The sequence below is a fragment of the Entelurus aequoreus genome, linkage group LG21, assembly GCF_033978785.1.
Source record: "Entelurus aequoreus isolate RoL-2023_Sb linkage group LG21, RoL_Eaeq_v1.1, whole genome shotgun sequence".
Classification (NCBI taxonomy): domain Eukaryota; kingdom Metazoa; phylum Chordata; class Actinopteri; order Syngnathiformes; family Syngnathidae; genus Entelurus; species Entelurus aequoreus.
In genome coordinates this window covers 45,292,736-45,314,590 of record NC_084751.1, presented here as the reverse complement: position 1 = coordinate 45,314,590, position 21,855 = coordinate 45,292,736, and the positions used below count along the sequence as shown (strand labels likewise).

General features: G+C 37.3%; 1 protein-coding gene across 2 annotated transcripts in view; it reads right to left on the bottom strand.

Moving 5' to 3' along the window:
• Positions 1-205: 205 nt before the first annotated feature.
• Positions 206-21,855, bottom strand: part of lpar1 (lysophosphatidic acid receptor 1) — a 185,962-nt gene continuing 164,312 nt past the window's right edge. For both annotated transcript variants that reach the window (XM_062031717.1, XM_062031718.1), the window contains one exon: positions 206-4,841. In XM_062031717.1, the coding sequence (XP_061887701.1) occupies positions 4,522-4,841 (320 nt within the window). In that variant the 3' untranslated portion in view covers positions 206-4,521. The remainder of the gene's footprint in view (positions 4,842-21,855) is intronic.

Sequence of the window (21,855 nt, the reverse complement as noted above, 5' to 3'; positions counted from 1 at the left end):
AGCTGAGATGCTCGCTTCAAATGGTGAGTTTGTTTTCATTTTGGTTTTAGGTTTTTCTCATTGATGAACATCAAAACCAGATTAAAAAAAAAATACTAAAAAAATACATCTGGTTCTGATTGAATAAGCTGAGTCATCAAGTTGAAGTCAAACGTGTTCAAATGCTTAGTTTAGTTTGAGCTTCAGAACGTGTTATAATGATGTCATGGCACCCCCCCCCCCCACCCCGCCCCGTAGAAAGTGGGTCACATTCCGCCAAGCGCCATTACTGGGGTTTGTTTGTCCCTGCTTCATGTAAGAAAAGTTACAAATGGCTGTTTTTGTGCGTGGATTGTTCCACTCACGGTTCAGTGACTCAGACGCTTGCTGATGCTAAACAGCCAGCTCTCTGTGGACTGTCAGTAGTGGACCGGCAAAGTGGAATGTACCATTTTGGTTCTTGAGAAGTAATTCCTGCACGAGCGTGCGTTAGAAGTAGTTGTCCCGTAATCCTGTTGGCTAGACTAATCAAAACAAAAACCTTGATGGAAGTGGTTCGAATAATTGTTTGTAAGTTATCACAAAAACTTTGTGTTACATCGAGTGCCCGGCAAGAAGACAAAAGCTGTCTTTGAAACCTACCAAGAAGAAGGCTCGTAAAACTCCACTGAGTAAGGGGGAAAGCAACATGAAGGGTTTTCTGTTTTCTTTCATGTGTGGTAATCAACAGAAATATATTGTTCTAACCCAAGGACTTCAAAGCGGAGAGAAGGCAGGATCTGCCCAATTTCCAGACGACCTCTTTTTGAACCTCCTTTTTCAACTGTTTTACGAACGCCTTTTTGAACTGTTTTTTACGAACCTGTTTTTGAACTCGTTAACAACCTTTTCTTTTGAACTGTTCTGTAACCAAAGGCAACGCTGTTTACGACCCACTTCCCAAGGCTCGTAAAACTCCACTGTGTAAGGAGGAAAGAAACATGAAGAGTTTTCTGTTTTCTTTCAAGTGTGGTAATCAACAGAAATATATTGTTGTAACCCAAGGACTTCAAAGCGGAGAGAAGGTAGGATCTGCCCAATTTCCAGACGACCTCTTTTTGAACCTCCTTTTTCAACTGTTTTACGAACGTCTTTTTGAACGTTTTTTTACAAACCTGTTTTTAAACTTGTTTACAACCTTTTCTTTTGAACTGTTCTGTAACCAAAGGCAACGCTGTTTACGACCCACTTCCCAAGGCTGGTAAAACTCCACTGTGTAAGGGGGAAAGCAACGTGAAGGGTTTTCTGTTTTCTTTCATGTGTGGTAATCAACAGAAATATATTGTTCTAACCCAAGGACTTCAAAGCAGAGAGAAGGCAGGATCTGCCCAATTTCCAGACGACCTCTTTTTGAACCTCCTTTTTCAACTGTTTTACGAACGCCTTTTTGAACTGTTTTTTACGAACCTGTTTTTGAACTCGTTTACGACCTTTTCTTTTGAACTGTTCTGTAACCAAAGGCAACGCTGTTTACGACCCACTTCCCAAGGGTCGTAAAACTCCCCTGTGTAAGGGGGAAAGGAACATGAAGAGTTTTCTGTTTTCTTTCAAGTATGGTAATCAACAGAAAGATATTGTTCTAACCCAAGGACTTCAAAGCGGAGAGAAGGCAGGATCTGCCCAATTTCCAGACGACCTCTTTTTGAACCTCCTTTTTCAACTGTTTTACGAACGTCTTTTTGAACTGTTTTTTACGAACCTGTTTTTGAACTCGTTTACGACCTTTTCTTTTGAACTGTTCTGTAACCAAAGGCAACGCTGTTTACGACCCACTTCCCAAGGCTCGTAAAACTCCACTGTGTAAGGGGGAAAGCAACGTGAAGGGTTTTCTGTTTTCTTTCATGTGTGGTAATCAACAGAAATATATTGTTCTAACCCAAGGACTTAAAAGCGGAGAGAAGGCAGGATCTGGCCAATTTCCAGACGACCTCTTTTTGAACCTCCTTTTTGAACTGTTTTACGAACGCCTTTTTGAACTGTTTTTTACGAACCTGTTTTTGAACTCGTTTACGACCTTTTCTTTTGAACTGTTCTGTAACCAAAGGCAACGCTGTTTACGACCCACTTCCCAAGGCTCGTAAAACTCACACTGTGTAAGGAGGAAAGAAACGTGAAGGGTTTTCTGTTTTCTTTCATGTGTGGTAATCAACAGAAATATATTGTTCTAACCCAAGGACTTCAAAGCGGAGAGAAGGCACGATCAGCCCAATTTCCAGACGACCTCTTTTTGAACCTCCTTTTTCAACTGTTTTACGAACGTCTTTTTGAACGTTTTTTTACGAACCTGTTTTTAAACTCGTTAAAAACCTTTTCTTTTGAACTGTTCTGTAACCAAAGGCAACGCTGTTTACGACCCACTTCCCAAGGCTCGTAAAACTCCACTGTGTAAGGGGGAAAGCAACGTGAACGGTTTCCTGTTTTCTTTCATGTGTGGTAATCAACAGAAATATATTGTTCTAACCCAAGGACTTCAAAGCGGAGAGAAGGCAGGATCTGCCCAATTTCCAGACAACCTCTTTTTGAACCTCCTTTTTCAACTCTTTTACGAACGTCTTTTAGAACGTTTTTTACGAACCTGTTTTTAAACTCGTTAACAACCTTTTCTTTTGAACTGTTCTGTAACCAAAGGCAACGCTGTTTACGACCCACTTCCCAAGGCTCGTAAAACTCCACTGTGTAAGGGGGAAAGAAACATGAAGGGTTTTCTGTTTTCTTTCATGTGTGGTAATCAACAGAAATATATTGTTCTAACCCAAGGACTTCAAAGCGGAGAGAAGGCAGGATCTGCCCAATTTCCAGACGACCTCTTTTTGAACCTCCTTATTCAACTGTTTTACGAACGTCTTTTTGAACTGATTTACGAACCTGTTTTTAAACTCGTTAACAACCTTTTCTTTTGAACTGTTCTGTAACCAAAGGCAACGCTGTTTACGACCCACTTCCCAAGGCTCGTAAAACTCCACTGTGTAAGGGGGAAAGCAACGTGAACGGTTTCCTGTTTTCATTTCATGTGTGGTAATCAACAGAAATATATTGTTCTAACCCAAGGACTTCAAAGCGGAGAGAAGGCAGGATCTGCCCAATTTCCAGACGACCTCTTTTTGAACCTCCTTTTTCAACTGTTTTACGAACGTCTTTTTGAAAGTTTTTTTACGAACCTGTTTTTAAACTCGTTAACGACCTTTTCTTTTGAACTGTTCTGTAACCAAAGGCAACGCTGTTTACGACCCACTTCCCAAGGCTCGTAAAACTCCACTGTGTAAGGAGGAAAGCAACGTGAAGGGTTTTCTGTTTTCTTTCATGTGTGGTAATCAACAGAAATATATTGTTCTAAGCCAGGGACTTCAAAGCGGAGAGAAGGCAGTATCTGCCCAATTTCCAGACGACCTCTTTTTGAACCTCCTTTTTCAACTGTTTTACGAACGCCTTTTTTAACTGTTTTTTATGAACCTGTTTTTGAACTCGTTTACGACCTTTTCTTTTGAACTGTTCTGTAACCAAAGGCAACGCTGTTTACGACCCACTTCCCAAGGCTCGTAAAACTCACACTGTGTAAGGAGGAAAGAAACGTGAAGGGTTTTCTGTTTTCTTTCATGTGTGGTAATCAACAGAAATATATTGTTCTAACCCAAGGACTTCAAAGCGGAGAGAAGGCATGATCTGCCCAATTTCCAGACGACCTCTTTTTGAACCTCCTTTTTCAACTGTTTTACGAACGTCTTTTTGAACGTTTTTTTACGAACCTGTTTTTAAACTAGTTAAAAACCTTTTCTTTGAACTGTTCTGTAACCAAAGGCAACGCTGTTTACGACCCACTTCCCAAAGCTCGTAAAACTCTACTGTGTAAGGAGGAAAGCAACATGAAGGGTTTTCTGTTTTCTTTCACGTGTGGTAATCAACAGAAATATATTGTTCTAACCCAAGGACTTCAAAGCGGAGAGAAGGCAGGATCTGCCCAATTTCCAGACGACCTCTTTTTGAACCTCCTTTTTCACCTGTTTTACGAACGTCTTTTTGAACTGTTTTACGAACCTGTTTTTGAACTCGTTTACGACCTTTTCTTTTCTCTTCTGTAACCAAAGGCAACGCTGTTTACGACCCGCTTCCCTCTGTAAGCAGCTGTGGTCATGTGGTACAATCTTTCGCCAGAGCGTGCTGGGGATTGTACAAGACTACAGTGTCCCGGGCGTCTCTCCTCAATTGAGTCCAAATTGAATTCTGTCTCTGTTTAATTCTTTGCCTCTTGTCTTGTTTAATAGATGTCATAAATCTTTGAACCTGACAGAAGTAACAATGGGGCGTAAACAGGAGATTATTGTACTGTCATTTCACATTTAACTCAAAACAGAAGAAAAAATACTAACATCCTTTCCAAGTCTTTGTGATAATGCCTCCTCATCCTTGGCGGAGTCCACCGCCGCAACGTCCATCGCCGATCTACAATCCATCTCGCGGTTTCCCCGTCTCCTCACCGTCCCTTCCAAACATCCACGCTCGCCTTCTTTACACCACCGAGTGTTCGTTGTTGTGGTGATGGTGGTGCAGGCCGCCGCTCAGCACCGTGTGGTTGACGGACGAGGCGGAGCGGTCGGAGCCCTCCGCCGCCGTCCCGTTGACGTTCTCCTGCCGCTGGCAGCACAGGATCTGCCGGAAGGTGGCGCTCATCTCCTTGTCGCGGTAGGAGTAGATGATGGGGTTCATGGCGGAGTTGAACTCGGCCAGGAGCAGGAAGAACTTCTCGTAGGTGAGCACGTTGCAGCTGGCGCAGAAGACGTCCAGGAGGAGGATGACCAGGCCGGGGGTCCAGCAGATGATGAAAGCACCTTTTGGAGACACGAGACGGAATAAAAGAGGTTTAAAAACTGGTAGGGGTGTAACGGTACACAAACATTTTGGTTCGGTACGTACCTCGGTTTAGAGGTCACGGTTCGGTTCTTTTTCGGTACAGTAAGAAAACAACAAAAAATAATTTTTTTGGTTATTTATTTACCCATTTTGTAAACAATGGCTTTATCCTTTCAACATTGGGAACACTATAATAATTCTGCCCACGTTAATCAACATTAAACTGCCTCAAATTGATGCTCAGATTAAATACAATGACAAAACTTTTCTTCTACATATAAAAAGTGCAACATTAAACAGTTTCAAGTCAACTCATCATGCTTAATTTATTACAACATTTGGGAAGCCTGTAGTTGATGTTTATTATGTAAATGTTATATTGTTATCAACATGTGATAGCAGGGACCCTGCCATTCAAAACTAGGCTGCTGCATTACTAATGATTCATGTAACTATAGCTGAAAAAAAGGTACAATAGCAATAGGAGAGACTATTCATCCCTGAACCCCATGGAGTTCATGTAGGCTTAATGATGCAGTTACGTTATTATATCAACTATCAGAGACAGAAACTCTTCATTTAACATAATGTCCTTTTTTGCTGCTTCAACACAGCTCAATCAACACAGAAAAGGGTAAAGTGAAATAACAGACAGACAGGGCTTTGCTGTCCGTAACACACACACACACCGCAAAATGAGCTAACGTTACGCTAAAAGCAAATTAGCCTTCACCTCAAGCCAGGACTGCGAGCGAGCTGAGCTGCAGTTTATATTTCTCGAAGCTCAACGGGCTCATAGTGATGTTACTAGTAGTTGACTGGGAGGTGTTTATTTTAATTTGGGGAGAGTCCGCAGCCTGATGATTACCTGCTAAACTCTAAGCACTGACTACATGCACTCTGAATACGCACTGCTGATTGGCTGTTACCGCTCTGTGTGTAACCAATCAGATGGTTGTGTGGGCGGGACAATGCTAGGTGCTGTGTAGAGTACTGACAGAGACAGAGGCAGAAGGAAGCGGAGGCGGCTACTTCATATGTTCGTGTGGAAACTCGTTCGGTACACCTCCGAAACCGAACCGAAACCCCCGTACCGAAACGGTTCAATACAAATACACGTACCGTTACACCCCTAAAAACCGGGGATCTCAGAGAAGTTGTGTGAGAAAACCAAATTCGCCAGACTCACATTTATTTTCATTTCACACCACACAGCATTTAGAGCAGGCCTGGGCAGTTATTTTCACCCAGGGGGCCAAATTTAGTGAAAAAAAAATGTGTCTGGGGGGGCCGGTATATCTATTTTTAGGACAATAATACAAAACCTCACAATAATGTCTGAATGCTAAAAACGTTATGACAGACCGTCTTGAAAAAACGGAATGGAATTTACTTTTTTTTTTACTGAATGAGACACCCAGAACGTACATGACAATAAAGAATGTGGGATTTACAATATTAACTATGAACGATAAAACACTGAATATTGACAACATATGAACGTCACACCCCCTTTGATCAACATATTTTACCATCAAGCGAAATGCAATTTGTCCTCTGCATTTGACCAATCACCCTTGGAAGGTGAGGGGAGCAGTGGGCAGCAGCGGTGGCCACGCCCGGGAATCATTTTTGGTGATTTAACCCCCAATTCCAACCCTTGATGCTGAGTGCCAAGCAGGAAGGTAATGGCTCCCATTTTTATAGTCTTTGGTATGACTCGGCCGGGGTTTGAACTCATGACCTACCCATCTCAGGGCAGTCATTGGTACTTTAACTTTAACTTTAACAAAAATGCAACAAAAACAGCAAAATATGAACGGAAGGGTAAAAAAAACCTGATCTACAATCTAATATATATCTGATACATCACTAAGATTTAGAACGGTGGTGTCAAACTCCTTTTAGATGGGGGGCCACATGGAGAAAAATCTACTCCCAAGTGGGCCGGACTGGTAAAATCACGGCACGATAACTTAAAAATAAAGACAACTTCAGATTGTTTTCCTTGTTTAAAAATAGAACAAGCACATTCTGAAATTGTACAAATCATAATGTTGTTGTTTTTTTACAATTACATGTTGCGGTGAATATTATATATACTTTATTTGTCGTTATTTATATTTTCTGCATAAATGATGTGATATTGTTCATCAGTCAACTCATTGGTGTTCATTTTCAATCTATCAAGATTAAAAAATATACATCAAAATTAGGGATGTCCGATAATGGCTTTTTGCCGATATCCGATATGCCGATATTGTCCAACTCTTTAATTACCGATACCGATATCAACCGATACCGATATCAACCGATATATACAGTCGTGAAATTAACACATTATTATGCCTAATTTGGACAACCCGGTATGGTGAAGATAAGGTACTTTTTAAAAAAATTAATCAAATAAAATAAGATAAATAAAATAAAAACATTTTCTTGAATAAAAAAGAAAGTAAAACAATATAAAAACAGTTACATAGAAACTAGTAATGAATGAAAATTTGTCAAATTAACTGTTAAAGGTTAGTACTATTAGTGGAGCAGCAGCACGCACAATCATGTGTGCTTACGGACTGTATCCCTTGCAGACTGTATTGATATATATTGATATATAATGTAGGAAGCAGAATATTAATAACAGAAAGAAACAACCCTTTTGTGTGAAAACCTCCCTCCCCAATGGGGGAGGGAGGTTTTTTGGGTTGGTGCACTAATTGTAAGTGTATCTTGTGTTTTTTATGTGGATTTAATACATTTTTAAAAAAAACAAAAAAAAACGATACTGATAATTAAAAAAACCGATACCGATAATTTCCGATATGACATTTTAACGCATTTATCGGCCGATAATATCGGCAGACCGATATTATCGGACATCTCTAATCAAAATCAAATTATTGTATGTTATTTATGTACCGTAATTTCCGGACTATAAGCCGCTACTTTTCCCCCTCGTTCTGGTCCCTGCGGCTTATACAAGGGTGCGGCTTATTTACGGCCTGTTCTTCTCCGACACCGACGAAGAGTATTTTGGTGGTTTTAGTACGCAGGAGGAAGACGATGACACAATGATTAAAGACTGACTTTTCATATAGGCTGGTTATTTTGATAACGTACAGGCGAGCACTTTGTATTACTTTGCAGCGTTGTATTATTTGTACTCTGCACGAATGCTGTTCGCCATGTCAAAGATGTGAAAGTTTGATTGAATGATTGAAAGATTGATTGTTAATAAATGGGACGCTTTGCGTTCCCAAACAGTCATCTCTGTCCCGACATTCCCCTCCGTGGTAGCAGGAACCCCTATATACTACGCTAATTACACATCAAAACCCTGCGGCTTATAGTCGGGTGCGGCTTATATATGGAGCAATCTGTATTTTCCCCTACATTTAGCTGGTGCGGCTTATAGTCAGGTGCGGCTTATAGTCCGGAAATTACGGTAGTTTGATATAATTTTCCTCGACTGATGTACTAACATCATGTGGTTTGTTTTATGTTGTACATATGTAGCATCATCTACAAAGATACAAAGATTGCTATTGCGACATCTAGTGGACACATTTAGAACAGCAGTTTCTTTCATTCCAAAATGAGCAAACTCATCCCGCGGGCCGGATAAAACCTGTAAGCAAGAATGGGAAAGAATTCCACTTCAAAAATGTGTCTCCTCAGTTCCCAAACATTTACTGAGTGTTGTTAAAAGGAAAGGCCATGTAACACAGTGGTAAAAATGCCTTTTTTGCAATGTGTTGCTGCCATTAAATTCTAAGTTCATGATTATTTGCACACAAAAAAACCAAGTTTCTCAGTGTGAACATGAAATATCTTGTCTTTGCAGTCTATTCAATTGAATATAAAGGATTTGCAAATTCTGTTTTTATTTACCATTTACACAACGTGACAACTTCACTGCTTTTGGGTTTTGTATTATCGACAAATTAGTCAATTTTGCAAGTATATTTAGAGCAGTAGAGAATAAATATAGCTTCTAAAATACAGAGTTAATGAAAAAACAGATTTTTGTTGTTTGTTTCAATTAGACGCCAGAAAACGAATGAATTGCAAAAGTCTTCGCCACAGAATAAATAATTCAATAACAATCAAGCACCTAGGGATGATACTCGAAACCGGTTTTCCCGGTTGTTTGATAAGAAAAGAACCGAGTCCTCGGACTCGAATCCCTTTTCGAGAACCGATACCCGTTATCGTGACCACTATAGTAAAGGAAAAGAGTTGATTCTTTATTCGAATCCCGTCCCGACCAGAAATGCTCCGTGGGACATCACAAGAATTGACGTCACGTAGCTCAGTCATTAGGCGCAGATAGCGAAAGCAGGAAAACAATGGACGGGAAAAAGCGCTCCAAGGTGTAATAAAGTTCAAAACAAAAGCTATAGTCCATCGAATAAATTTACTGAGAGATTTTAGCAGGGTAAAACACATGACGAACACTTTTACGACCAACCGGAAACATAGCAACCAGGCTAGCAACGCACCTCCTTTACGGCAGCTGGCGCAACGTTCTTATAGCAACCACAGCACATACATATATATACAACACTGCAGCACATACATATATATACAACATATCTCCCTTTTTTAACTTTTGTTTTTCTTTACTTGTAAACGTTACAAAATCACACTGTATATGTGTTGTCTGTCTAATTATAAATAATGCAGACGAGGCGTGTTGGCTGAGTTCTTGACGTTTACTTTCACAGCGTGGCAACATGCAACACTTTTCGGGGCTACTGCGCATGCTCGTCACTCCCGTTGCATGCTGGGTAGTGTAGTTGTTATATTCTCTCGCTCATAACATTTTTCCTCCTATAAAGAAATAATGTTAACTCAATAAAGTGTATTTCTTTTTTTAGCTTTAACTTTTCTTTTTTTTTTAGCATTGTAACCACATTTGCAAACAACTTTTCTCTTCATAGAATTTTCTTTCAATAAAGAAATAAAGTGCAAAAATGTCAAAGCCTCATAACAAACAGTTATGTTCCAATAGCAGCAGAAGTGCACTTTTTGGAGAGCTGTATTATTTCCAGTTTTGTGCCCAAGGGACTGATTTTATTTAACACTATATTATTATTTATACACCTATAGTGATCACAGAGACACGTTGTTTTTGTGTTACTGTATATATTTGTTTCTCTGAAAAATCCCACTTAATATACTTTGGGTAACAACAGTCAATATTTATTTATTTATTAGATTTTATTTTTTTATTATATAATAAAAGTGAGCTTTTGTTAAACCAAATATTGTGTGTTTTTTTCCATATACAACAACCTATCTGGACTCCATAAGAGAATCGATAAGGAATCGGTTCGATAAGAGGATTCGATAATAGGCTCGAACTCGATAATTCCTTATCAAACATCATCCCTACAAGCACCACAATTAAAACCACACTCACGAAATAAACTCTATTCTTCTTGCTGACAGGTCGGCGTCCTCTGTGTCTCCAGAACATGGTTTCTATCACCCCCTCGTCATAATTGCGCCATTCCAAAGTCATTTGGTTAGGAAATGTGACGGAGGGCACGTTGCGGCGAACCTCTGAGTCATTGCTCGTGAAATGTCAAGGTCAAGTGTGCCGAATGAAGTCAACAGAGGCCATTTGTCCAAACAAGACTTCAACACATTAACGACAAGACAAAAAAAAGTCTTGAAGAGAAATGAGGACAGCCGGGCGTCTTGAAGGCAAGACTTTTGTCTGCTGGGGTTTTGCTGGCAGCAGCTGCGACAAAAAGGCTTGACCTCACTTCCCAGCAACGCAGGCCGACTCTTGACTTTGACAATTGTCCGGAATGCTGTGTTTCTACCACTTGTCCTTCATAATGATAATAATGACACAATATGTTATTCCTGGTTCACACCAACGGCTCTTGCGGCGCTTTAAAGCGGCGAGCAAAGCGCCGTCGTTTTTGTCAATTTTTCCACGAATATCCCGATCTCCGAAGTAATGTTATGCTTTGATACGCTCTGATACGAATTAGTTGCCGCTTTGTTACCGTTCCTCACGATTTGACGCCGCTTTGATACGCTTTAAATCACGCTTTGATACGTTTTATTACGCTTTATTGAACTTTATTACACTTTGATGCGATCCTGACGCTTTAAATCAGGCTCTGACACGATTATCAAGCTCTGTTGTGCATTGTTACAACGAAAGAAAATTTGAAAAACTCAGTATACTGTTTTCCACACATTTTTTATATTCATTTATTTTTTTCAATTTCTCTTTTTTTTTCGTTATATTATGTTTTATATCTTCATTTCTTTTATTTCTTTGTCATCTTAATAAATATCTATCTTTCATTTCTTATGCTAGTTGACAATAATAAAAGGCATTTCTTTTATTTTTTCTATTCATTTATTTTTTTCAATTTCTCTTTTTTTTCCGTTATATTATGTTTTATATCTTCATTTCTTTTATTTCTTTGTTATCTTAATACATATCTATCTTTCATTTCTTATGCTAGTTGACAATAATAAAAGGCATTTATTTTATTTTTTATATTCATTTATTTTTTCAATTTCTCTTTTTTTCCCGTTATATTATGTTTTATATCTTCATTTCTTTTATTTCTTTGTCATCTTAATAAATATCTATCTTTCATTTCTTATGCTAGTTGACAATAATAAAAGGCATTTCTTTTATTTTTCATATTCATTTATTTTTTCAATTTCTCTTTTTTTCCCGTTATATTATGTTTTATATCTTCATTTCTTTTATTTCTTTGTCATCTTAATAAATAGCTATCTTTAATTTCTTATGCTAGCTGACAATAATAAAAGGCATTTCTTTTATTTTTTATATTCATTTATTTTTTCAATTTCTCTTTTTTTTCCGTTATATTATGTTTTATATCTTCATTTCTTTTATTTCTTTGTCATCTTAATAAATATATATCTTTCATTTCTTATGCTAGCTGACAATAATAAAAGGCATTTCTTTTATTTTTTATATTCATTTATTTTTTCAATTTCTCTTTTTTTTCTCCGTTATATTATGTTTTATATCTTCATTTCTTTTATTTCTTTGTCATCTTAATAAATATCTATTTTTCATTTCTTATGCTAGTTGACAATAATAAAAGGCATTTCTTTTATTTTTTATATTCATTTATTTTTTCAATTTCTCTTTTTTTTCGTTATATTATGTTTTATATCTTCATTTCTTTTATTTCTTTGTCATCTTAATAAATATCTATCTTTCATTTCTTATGCTAGTTGACAATAATAAAAGGCATTTCTTTTATTTTTATATTCATTTATTTTTTCAATTTCTCTTTTTTTCCGTTATATTATGTTTTATATCTTCATTTCTTTTATTTCTTTGTCATCTTAATAAATATCTATCTTTCATTTCTTATGCTAGCTGACAATAATAAAAGGCATTTCTTTTATTTTTATATTCATTTATTTTTTTCAATTTCTCTTTTTTTTTCGTTATATTATGTTTTATATCTTCATTTCTTTTATTTCTTTGTCATCTTAATACATATCTATCTTTCATTTCTTATGCTAGTTGACAATAATAAAAGGCATTTCTTTTATTTTTTATATTCATTTATTTTTTCAATTTCTCTTTTTTTTCCGTTATATTATGTTTTATATCTTCATTTCTTTTATTTCTTTGTCATCTTAATAAATATCTATCTTTCATTTCTTATGCTAGTTGACAATAATAAAAGGCATTTCTTTTATTTTTTATATTCATTTATTTTTTCAATGTCTCTTTTTTTTTCAATATATTATGTTTTATATCTTCATTTCTTTTATTTCTTTGTCATCTTAATAAATATCTATCTTTCATTTCTTATGCTAGTTGACAATAATAAAAGGCATTTATTTTATTTTTATATTCATTTATTTTTTCAATTTCTCTTTTTTTTCGTTATATTATGTTTTATATCTTCATTTCTTTTATTTCTTTGTCATCTTAATAAATATCTATCTTTCATTTCTTATGCTAGTTGACAATAATAAAAGGCATTTCTTTTATTTTTTATATTCATTTATTTTTTCAATTTCTCTTTTTTTTTCAATATATTATGTTTTATATCTTCATTTCTTTTATTTCTTTGTCATCTTAATAAATATCTATCTTTCATTTCTTATGCTAGTTGACAATAATAAAAGGCATTTCTTTTATTTTTTATATTCATTTATTTTTTCAATTTCTCTTTTTTTTCCGTTATATTATGTTTTATATCTTCATTTCTTTTATTTCTTTGTCATCTTAATAAATATCTATCTTTCATTTCTTATGCTAGTTGACAATAATAAAAGGCATTTCTTTTATTTTTTATATTCATTTATTTTATCAATTTCTCTTTTTTTCCCCGTTATATTATGTTTTATATCTTCATTTCTTTTATTTCTTTGTCATCTTAATAAATATCTATCTTTCATTTCTTATGCTAGTTGACAATAATAAAAGGCATTTCTTTTAAACGTAACATATTCTCTTTATTATTAATATTTTCATACAGAAAAATGAGAGACAATAATGTCAAACTGCAACATCAAACAGCAGAAGTACAGAAACAATGATCATCGTATAAAAAAGGCAATGATGCAAAAGAGAATGGATTTGTAATCCTGTGTTGGTTTTACATCAAGTTTCAATGTGACTAGTCAATATCACAGTCACTTCCTATTGCGCTTTCAACCAAGATCTGTTAAGCTTTCCTACGCTTTGAGTCAAGCTTTGCTGAGCTTTGTCAGGCTTTGTCACGCTTTGATACGCTCTCGGCGCTTTATTCCATTCTTGACAGAGCGCAGGGCAGGCAAGCTGTTTATATTGTGGGAAAGCGGACGTGAGAACAGGCTGATCCCCACTCAGGTCCGCATTGAGCTGGAGGGGGCGTGGCCTCCGGCTCCGGCTGAATACCGGGAGTTTGTCGGGAGAAAATTTCTGCCGGGAGGTTATCGGGAGAGGCGCTGAATACCGGGAGTCTCCCGCTAAAAACGGGAGGGTTGGCAAGTATGCCCTACAAACCCACCAGTGCCTCCATGGAAATGCCCCCCCTCTACCTCAAAGAACTGCTCACCACCAATTCCTCCAGACTAACCTCCTCCAACCTCTGAGGACAAAGCTACTCCGCCGCTCCCAGTCTGTGGAACGCTCTCCCTGACCACCTGAGGGTACCACAGACTGTGGATGCTTTTAAAAAAGGCTTAAAAACCCTTCTTTTTAGACATATGCGTACTAGTTTTAGCTATTTGGCTGTTCTAATTTTTATTTTTATTTATCTTTATTATCTTTTTATTTTTTTCATACACTGTAGCACTTTGAGGTTGTTTGCTCAATGTAAAGTGTTTTTTAAAAATAAAATCTATTATTATTATTATAAATAGTGAGCCTCTATCTGAAAAGTTTCCCCCCAGGAGCATCTTTCATTTCCGCTCACCATCCTGCTGGTCTCACATAGCGTCCATCCTACATTCCCTAGAGCACTTTTTACAGGGCGGTGGAAAGGAGTATGTTTTTTTGGGCAAACCGAAGTGAACCCCCCCCCCCCCCCCCCCCCCTGGCCTTGTCGCTGCTTGAAAATGTCAAATGTCGGGGAAAGAAACCGAAGAAGCCGAGAAGTCTGCGGAGGAACGTAAATAAACACAACCAAGCAAGAGTGGCTGGAAAATTTGGAAATGTCTGGAAAAGTATTGTGACATTTTCCAGGTCTTGTCGGGCAAAACTAATTAAGCTGGGGGGGCGGGGGGCATCACGCTTGGTATTACTTAACTGCAGTGCGAATCACTAATCATCCTGAGACGACGCTCAGGTAGCAAGTTGTCATAATCACAATTTATTTCATTTTACATTTACAGTCGTGGTCAAAAAGTCAGCGCTTGCTTAGGGCCCCGCGGCCACCAGGGGGCCCCCAAAAGCAATTAACAAAAAATTCTTATTTTTGATTTATTTGCATGCACGTGTCTGAGTCGGACTCGTACATGGCAGTGGATTAGTATTAATAACAAAGTCGGCCATCAGATTTCTTACAGTGATGTCATAAATGACTTTGCCCCCAGAAAAGCCAGGAAGCCCAGGTTTTAAGGAGTGGGTGGAGTGGTGTGGGTGGTGAAGAACAGAGGAACAAAACTGTGGTGTGATGGTCAAATGTGTGAATTAAGGACCTTAATTTAAGGTAGTTTATTTTGATTTTTTCCCCCAAAATTTTTTGCACATCGTTATGTACATTTACATAGTTTTAATACGTAGTAACTTTATATTTGTTTATAAACCGTTATGTTACCTTTTTTCTGGTAACTCTGTTCATTAATATTATTGAAGTATTTGCTTGATATTTAATTTAATTATGTTGTTTTTTGTCAAATTGAATTTGTTCCTTCTTATATATATTTAAGTGATTTTATTGTTGCACTTTATTGTTTTTCTTGCACTACGAATTATTTTTGCACATTGCTGTTTCAGGTTTTTGTTACCAAAAATAATAAAGTGAATCAGAATCAGCTTTATTGTCCAGTTATAATTAAAAACACATGGAATTTAACTTCAGTAGACTGCGCTCTCTTTGTACAAAGTAAACATTAAATATGAACAATTAACTAAAAATATAAACTAGTAATTAAAGACTAATATGTACAATATGTATATTGTAGCATCCCGGAAGAGTTAGTGCTGCAAGGGGTTCTGGGTATTTGTTCTGTTGTGTTTATGTTGTGTTACGGTGCGGATGTTCTCCCGAAATGTGTTTGTCATTCTTGTTTGGTGTGTGTTCACAGTGTGGCGCATATTTGTAGCAGTGTTAAAGTTGTTTATACGGCTACCCTCAGTGTGACCTGTATGGCTGTTGACCAAGTATGCCTTGCATTCACTTGTGTGTGTGAAAAGCCATAGATATTATGTGATTGGACAGTGCCTTTAAGGTTTATTGGCGCTCTGTACTTCTCCCTACGTCCGTGTACACAGCTGCCTTTTCAAAAGTCATACATTTTACTTTTTGAAACCGATAATTTTGAAACAGATATCGATAATTTCCGATATTACATTTTAAAGCATTTATCGGCCAATAATATCTGCAGTCCGATGTTATCGGACATGTCGAGTACACACTATTTTATGGATTGTACACGTTATTTAGTGTACCAAAACCCAAAAGCAGTGAAGTTGTCACGTTGTGTAAATGGTAAATAAAAAGAGAATACAACAAATCCTTTTCAACTTATATTCAATTGAATAGACTGCAAAGACAAGATATTTCATGTTCAAACTGAGAAATTTCTTTTTTTTTTGGCAAATAATCATGAACTTAGAATTTAATGGCAGCAACACATTGCAAAAAAGTTGTCACAAGGGGCATTTTTACCACTGTGTTACATGGCCTTTCCTTTTAAATATTTGAGAACTGAGGAGACACATTTTTGAAGGTGGAATTCTTTCCCATTCTTGCTTGATGTACAGCTTAAGTTGTTCAACAGTCCGGGGGTCTCCCTTCTGCTATTTTAGGCTTCACACATGTTCAATGGGAGACAGGTCTGGACTACAGGCAGGCCAGTCTAGTACCTGCACTCTTTTACTATGAAGCCACACTGTTGTAACACGTGGCTTGTCATTGTCTTGCTGAAATAAGCAGGGGCGTCCATGATAACGTTGCTTTGATGGCAACATATGTTGCTCCAAAACCTGTATGTACCTTTCAGCATTAATGGTGCCTTCACAGATGTGTAAGTTACCCATGTCTTGGGCACTAATACACCCCCATGCCATCACACATGCTGCCTTTTACACTTTGCGCCTAGAACAATCCGGATGGTTCTTTTCCTCTTTGTTCCGACGTCCACAGTTTCCAAAAACAATTTCAAATGAGGACTCGTCAGACCACAGAACACTTTTACACTTTGCATCAGTCCATCTTAGATGAGCTCAGGCCCAGCGAAGCCGGCGGGTGTTGTTGATAAATGGCTTTGGCTATGCATAGTAGAGTTTTAACTTGCATATACAGATGTAGCGACAAACTGTAGTTACTGAGCCCATGTGGTGATATCCTTTACACACGGATGTCGCTTTTTGATGCAACACCGCCTGAGGGATCGACGGTCACGGGCATTTAATGTTACGTGCAGTGATTTCTCCAGAATCTTTTGATGATATTACGGAGCGTAGATGGTGATAGTGGTTTTCTGAAGTGTTCCCATGTGGTGATATCCTTTACACACTGATGTAGCTTTTTGATGCAGTACCGCCTGAGGGATCGTAGGTCAGAGGCATTCAATGTTGGTTTTCAGCCTTGCTGTGTTTTCTCCAGATTCTCTGAACCTTTTGATGATAGTATTAGCTTCAATTGTTAAGCTTCGCCAAGCTGGAAATTATTAACCGTGTATTTACATGTCCATGGTTTAATAGTATTGTTGATCTTCTGTCTATCCTTCCAGTCAGGGTTTTTTTTTATTTTGTTTCTATCTGCATTTGAGCCCGATGCTATCACTTTAGCTCTGTAGCTAAAGAGCTTCACCGATGTATTGTCGTGGAGATAAAAGTCACTGTGAATGTCCATTTCGCGTTCTCGACTCTTATTTTCAAGAGGATATAGTATCCGAGGTGGTTTAAAATACAAATCCGTGATCCACAATAGAAAAAGGAGAGAGTGTGGAATCCAATGAGCCAGCTTGTAGCTAAGTTACGGTCAGAGCGAAAAAAGATACGTCCTGCACTGCCTCTCTAGTCCTTCACCCTAACGTTCCTCATCCACGAATCTTTCATCCTCGCTCAAATTAATGGGGTAATTGTCGCTTTCTCGGTCCGAATCTCTCTCGCTGCGTTGTAAACAACGGGGAATTGTGAGGAATCCTTCCTCCGGTGACGTCACGCTACTTCCGCTACAGGCAAGGCTTTTTTTTTTATCAGCGACCAAAAGTTGCGAACTTTATCGTCGTCGTTCTCTACTAAATCCTTTCAGCAAAAATATGGCAATATCGCGAAATGATCAAGTATGACACACAGAATGGATCTGCTATCCCCGTTTAAATAAAAACATCTCATTTCAGTAGGCCTTTAAGTACCAATGGTTGTCACACACACGCTAGGTGTGGTGAAATTGGTCTTCCGCATTCGACCCATCCCCTTGGAGGTGAGGGGAGCAGTGAGCAGCAGCGCCCGGGGAATAATTTTTGGTAATAATTTGGTGATTTAACCCCCAATTCCAACCCTTGATGCTGAGTACCAAGCAGGGAGGCAATGGCTCCCATTTTTTGTAGTCTTTGGAATGACTCGGCCGGGGTTTGAACTCACGACCTACCCATCTCAGGGCGGACAAAAGAGAAGTGTAGGATACTTCTCTTGTTGCCTTATTTGTATTTGACCACTACTGTTTTCTGTTTATTTGTTACTGACTGTGGCAGGACACCTCTGCCTCTGTTTCACTTTATGTTGCTGGTAAATAATATGGTCGTAGTAGTAGGCTAATGTTAAATTATTTAGTATGCACTAATTAAAGGGGCAGAGCTTTAAGAGACATTTTAGCTTTTATATTTTATAAGATATATTTTTTGTAAGAACCACAATTAATCAATACATTTCAGTGAATAACTTATTGTTCAAATCTGTATATAAATATGTACATAAAGTGTTGTAATTATATTGCAAAATGGATGGATGGACGTTTAAAACAAAACTGTTATTATTAATTGGTAAGTATACATTTTTTGAGCCTTTTTAGAGAAAATCATATCATTGTAGTAAATTATGCAAATTACTCGATGATGAAATGGTGACCACTCCCATAGCCACGCCCATAGCCACGCCCCCACCGCCACAGGTATCTCTAACCACTGAGCAGTCTATTCAATTGAATATCAGTTGAAAATGATTTTTATTGACCGTTTTCCACATCAGCTTTGGTTCTCAGTGCGTCTTCAATGGGTCTGGTTCCCCCTCACCATTAAACAGGAACAAACTTCCAATATTACTTATTCACCCCGGGTCTATTTATTGTCCGTTGGTCACGCCTCACTCCCAGCAATCGCTCCTTTTTCCCCACTTAAATCGTTCAATCCTCCCCAGTATATCTCTCTTCTGTGTTTATCTCCTTCTGGTGAGTTCCTGACCCACTCATTATCTGAGGTCGTGACCGTGACGCCAGTCAGGAGAAGCCATTATGGATATTCTGAAATGACTCTGCGGCTTCTCCTCGGTCCGCAGAAAGTTTTCTTGTTCCTTTCCCCAAATCCCTTTCTTGCACACACAAATGGTGCATTAGACAAAAAGTCCAGCTCAGTGGTGAGGATTGATGAAGATGTTAGCAGGGTGACCTCATACTTGGAGAAACAACCCTCTGACTGGAAGCACAGGAAGTTCCGTGCAATGGCAATAAACAAAGTTGCTGCTCTGCCGTAATAAAATGACAGAAACCGTGTCCATAAATAGATTCAGCCTGCGTCGGCTTGTGTCTTTGTTGCAGTTTCTATTTCGTTTTTTTAGTGATACATTTGAAAAAGAAGCATCCTTTGCATAATTGCCAACCCTCCCGTTTTTTAGCGGGAGAATCCCGGTATTCAGCGCCTCTCCCGACAACCTCCCGGCAGAGATTTCCTCCCGACAAACTCCCGGTATTCAGCCGGAGCTGGAGGCCACGCCCCCTCCAGCTCAATGCGGACCTGAGACTGAGTGGGGATCAGACCGTTCTCACGTCCGCTTTCCCACAATACAAACAGCTTGCCTGCCCAACGACGTCATACCATTTAGGGCTTTTAGAGAGTAGAGTGCACAACTGCGCACACAACAAGGAGACTATAGCAGAAGAACGAGGAAGTTACAGATGTGGCGACGCCGTCGACGAGCAAGATAAAGAAATACCAAAACGAATGGAAACAAGAATTTCAGTTCATCCAGGACAGTTCGAAGGGGGAGGGGTATGTTGCCTGTAAATATGTAGAACAGACTTCTCCATTGAACACGGTGGCCGAAATGATATACTCATCATGAACGGAGAAGTTAAACAGGACAATACTGCCATCTAATGGATAGCCACCGGAACACTGAAATTCAAGTATTTATTTTATGTAAATAAAACATATATATATATATATATATATATATATATATATATATATATATATATATATATATATATATATATATATATATAGCTAGAATTTACTGAAAGTCTAGTATTTCATACATATATATATATATATATATATATATATATATATATATATATATATATATATATATATATATATATATATATATATATATATATATGTATGTATGAAATACTAGACTTTCAGTAAATTCTAGCCATATATATATATATATATATATATATATATATATATATATATATATATATATATATATATATATATATATATATATATATATATATACATATATATATATATATATATATATATATATATATATATATATATATATATATATATGTATGAAATACTAGACATTCAGTAAATTCTAGCTATATATATATAGCTAGAATTCACTGAAAGTCAAGTATTTCATATATATATATATATATATATATACATATATATATATACATATATATATATATATATATATATATATATATATATATATATATATATATATATATATATATATATATATATATATATATATATATATATGAAATATATATGAAATACTCGAGTTGGTGAATTCTAGCTGTAAATAACCACGCCCCCAACCACGGTGGAAGATTTTGCACATTTGGTAAATAAATAACCCAAAAATGTATATTTTGTTGTTTTCTTACTGTACCGAAAAGGAACCGAACCGTGACCTCTAAACCGAGGTACGTACCGAACCAAAATTTGTGTGTACCGTTACACCCCTATATATAAGACTTTTAAAGTCATTTTGATAGTAGGCTAATATAGCTAATATAGACTCTTACATCATGTGTTGTCTTCATTATAACACTTATATAAGACTTTTAAAGTCATTTTGATAGTAGGCTAATATAGCTAATATAAACACTTACATCATGCGCTGCCTTCATTATAACACTTATATACGGCTTTTCATTTGTTGCGACTCCAGACATGTAACATGTCTGGAGTTTCAACAAAGTCTGTGGAACGCTCTCCCTGACCACCTGAGCGCACCACAGACTGTGGATGCTTTTAAAAAAGGCTTAAAAACCCTTCTTTTTTAAAAAAAAAAAAAAAAAGCCTTGTTTTAGATATATGCATACTAGTTTTAGCTATTTGGCTGTTGTAGTTTTTATTTTTATTTGTTTTTTTATTATCTTTTTTATTTGTTTTATTACACTGTAGCACTTTGAAGTTGTTTACTCAATGTAAAGTGCTTTTTACAAATACAATGTATTATTATTATTATTACAAATACCTTTTTCAAGGTACTGTAATACTAGTCAAGTCTACATTATTGCACAGAGGCTTGTTTATGTCAGGATAATCACACATTTCTGAGTAAATCTTCCTAATACTTTGGATATTTTTGTATTCTCGTAGATAACAGATCACAAAAAAAACCCAAAAAAACATATGACACTTGTTAGGAGGGCCGTTAATGCTAAGCGTCAAAGGGGATTACAGTGGTTGCTGCAAAGTAGCAACCGACTGGTGTTGAAAGAGAATCCATAAGGACGCCATTGTGCCGGACTAGAAAAGCCGTAGTGTGTGTAGAAATAGTTCAAACGCACACAACAGGTGACAGTGTGAGCTTACATACCAGGCGTGACTGTAGATCGTACAGTTTGGCTCGTTATTACGGACGATTGGTTCTGCTTCCAGTAAGTGGACGCACATGCACAGAAGCAAACAAAAAAAGCTCAGTGGTCAAAGACGCGAGTGTGTAAATGTCATGCCACTTGTGTGTTGGTATGGTCTGATGATGTGATCATGTGTCACACACCAAGACATCTGTGATTCATTCACATTGAGAGAGAGCCAAACACCTGACACACACACACACACACACACACACACACACACACACACACACACACACACACACACACACAC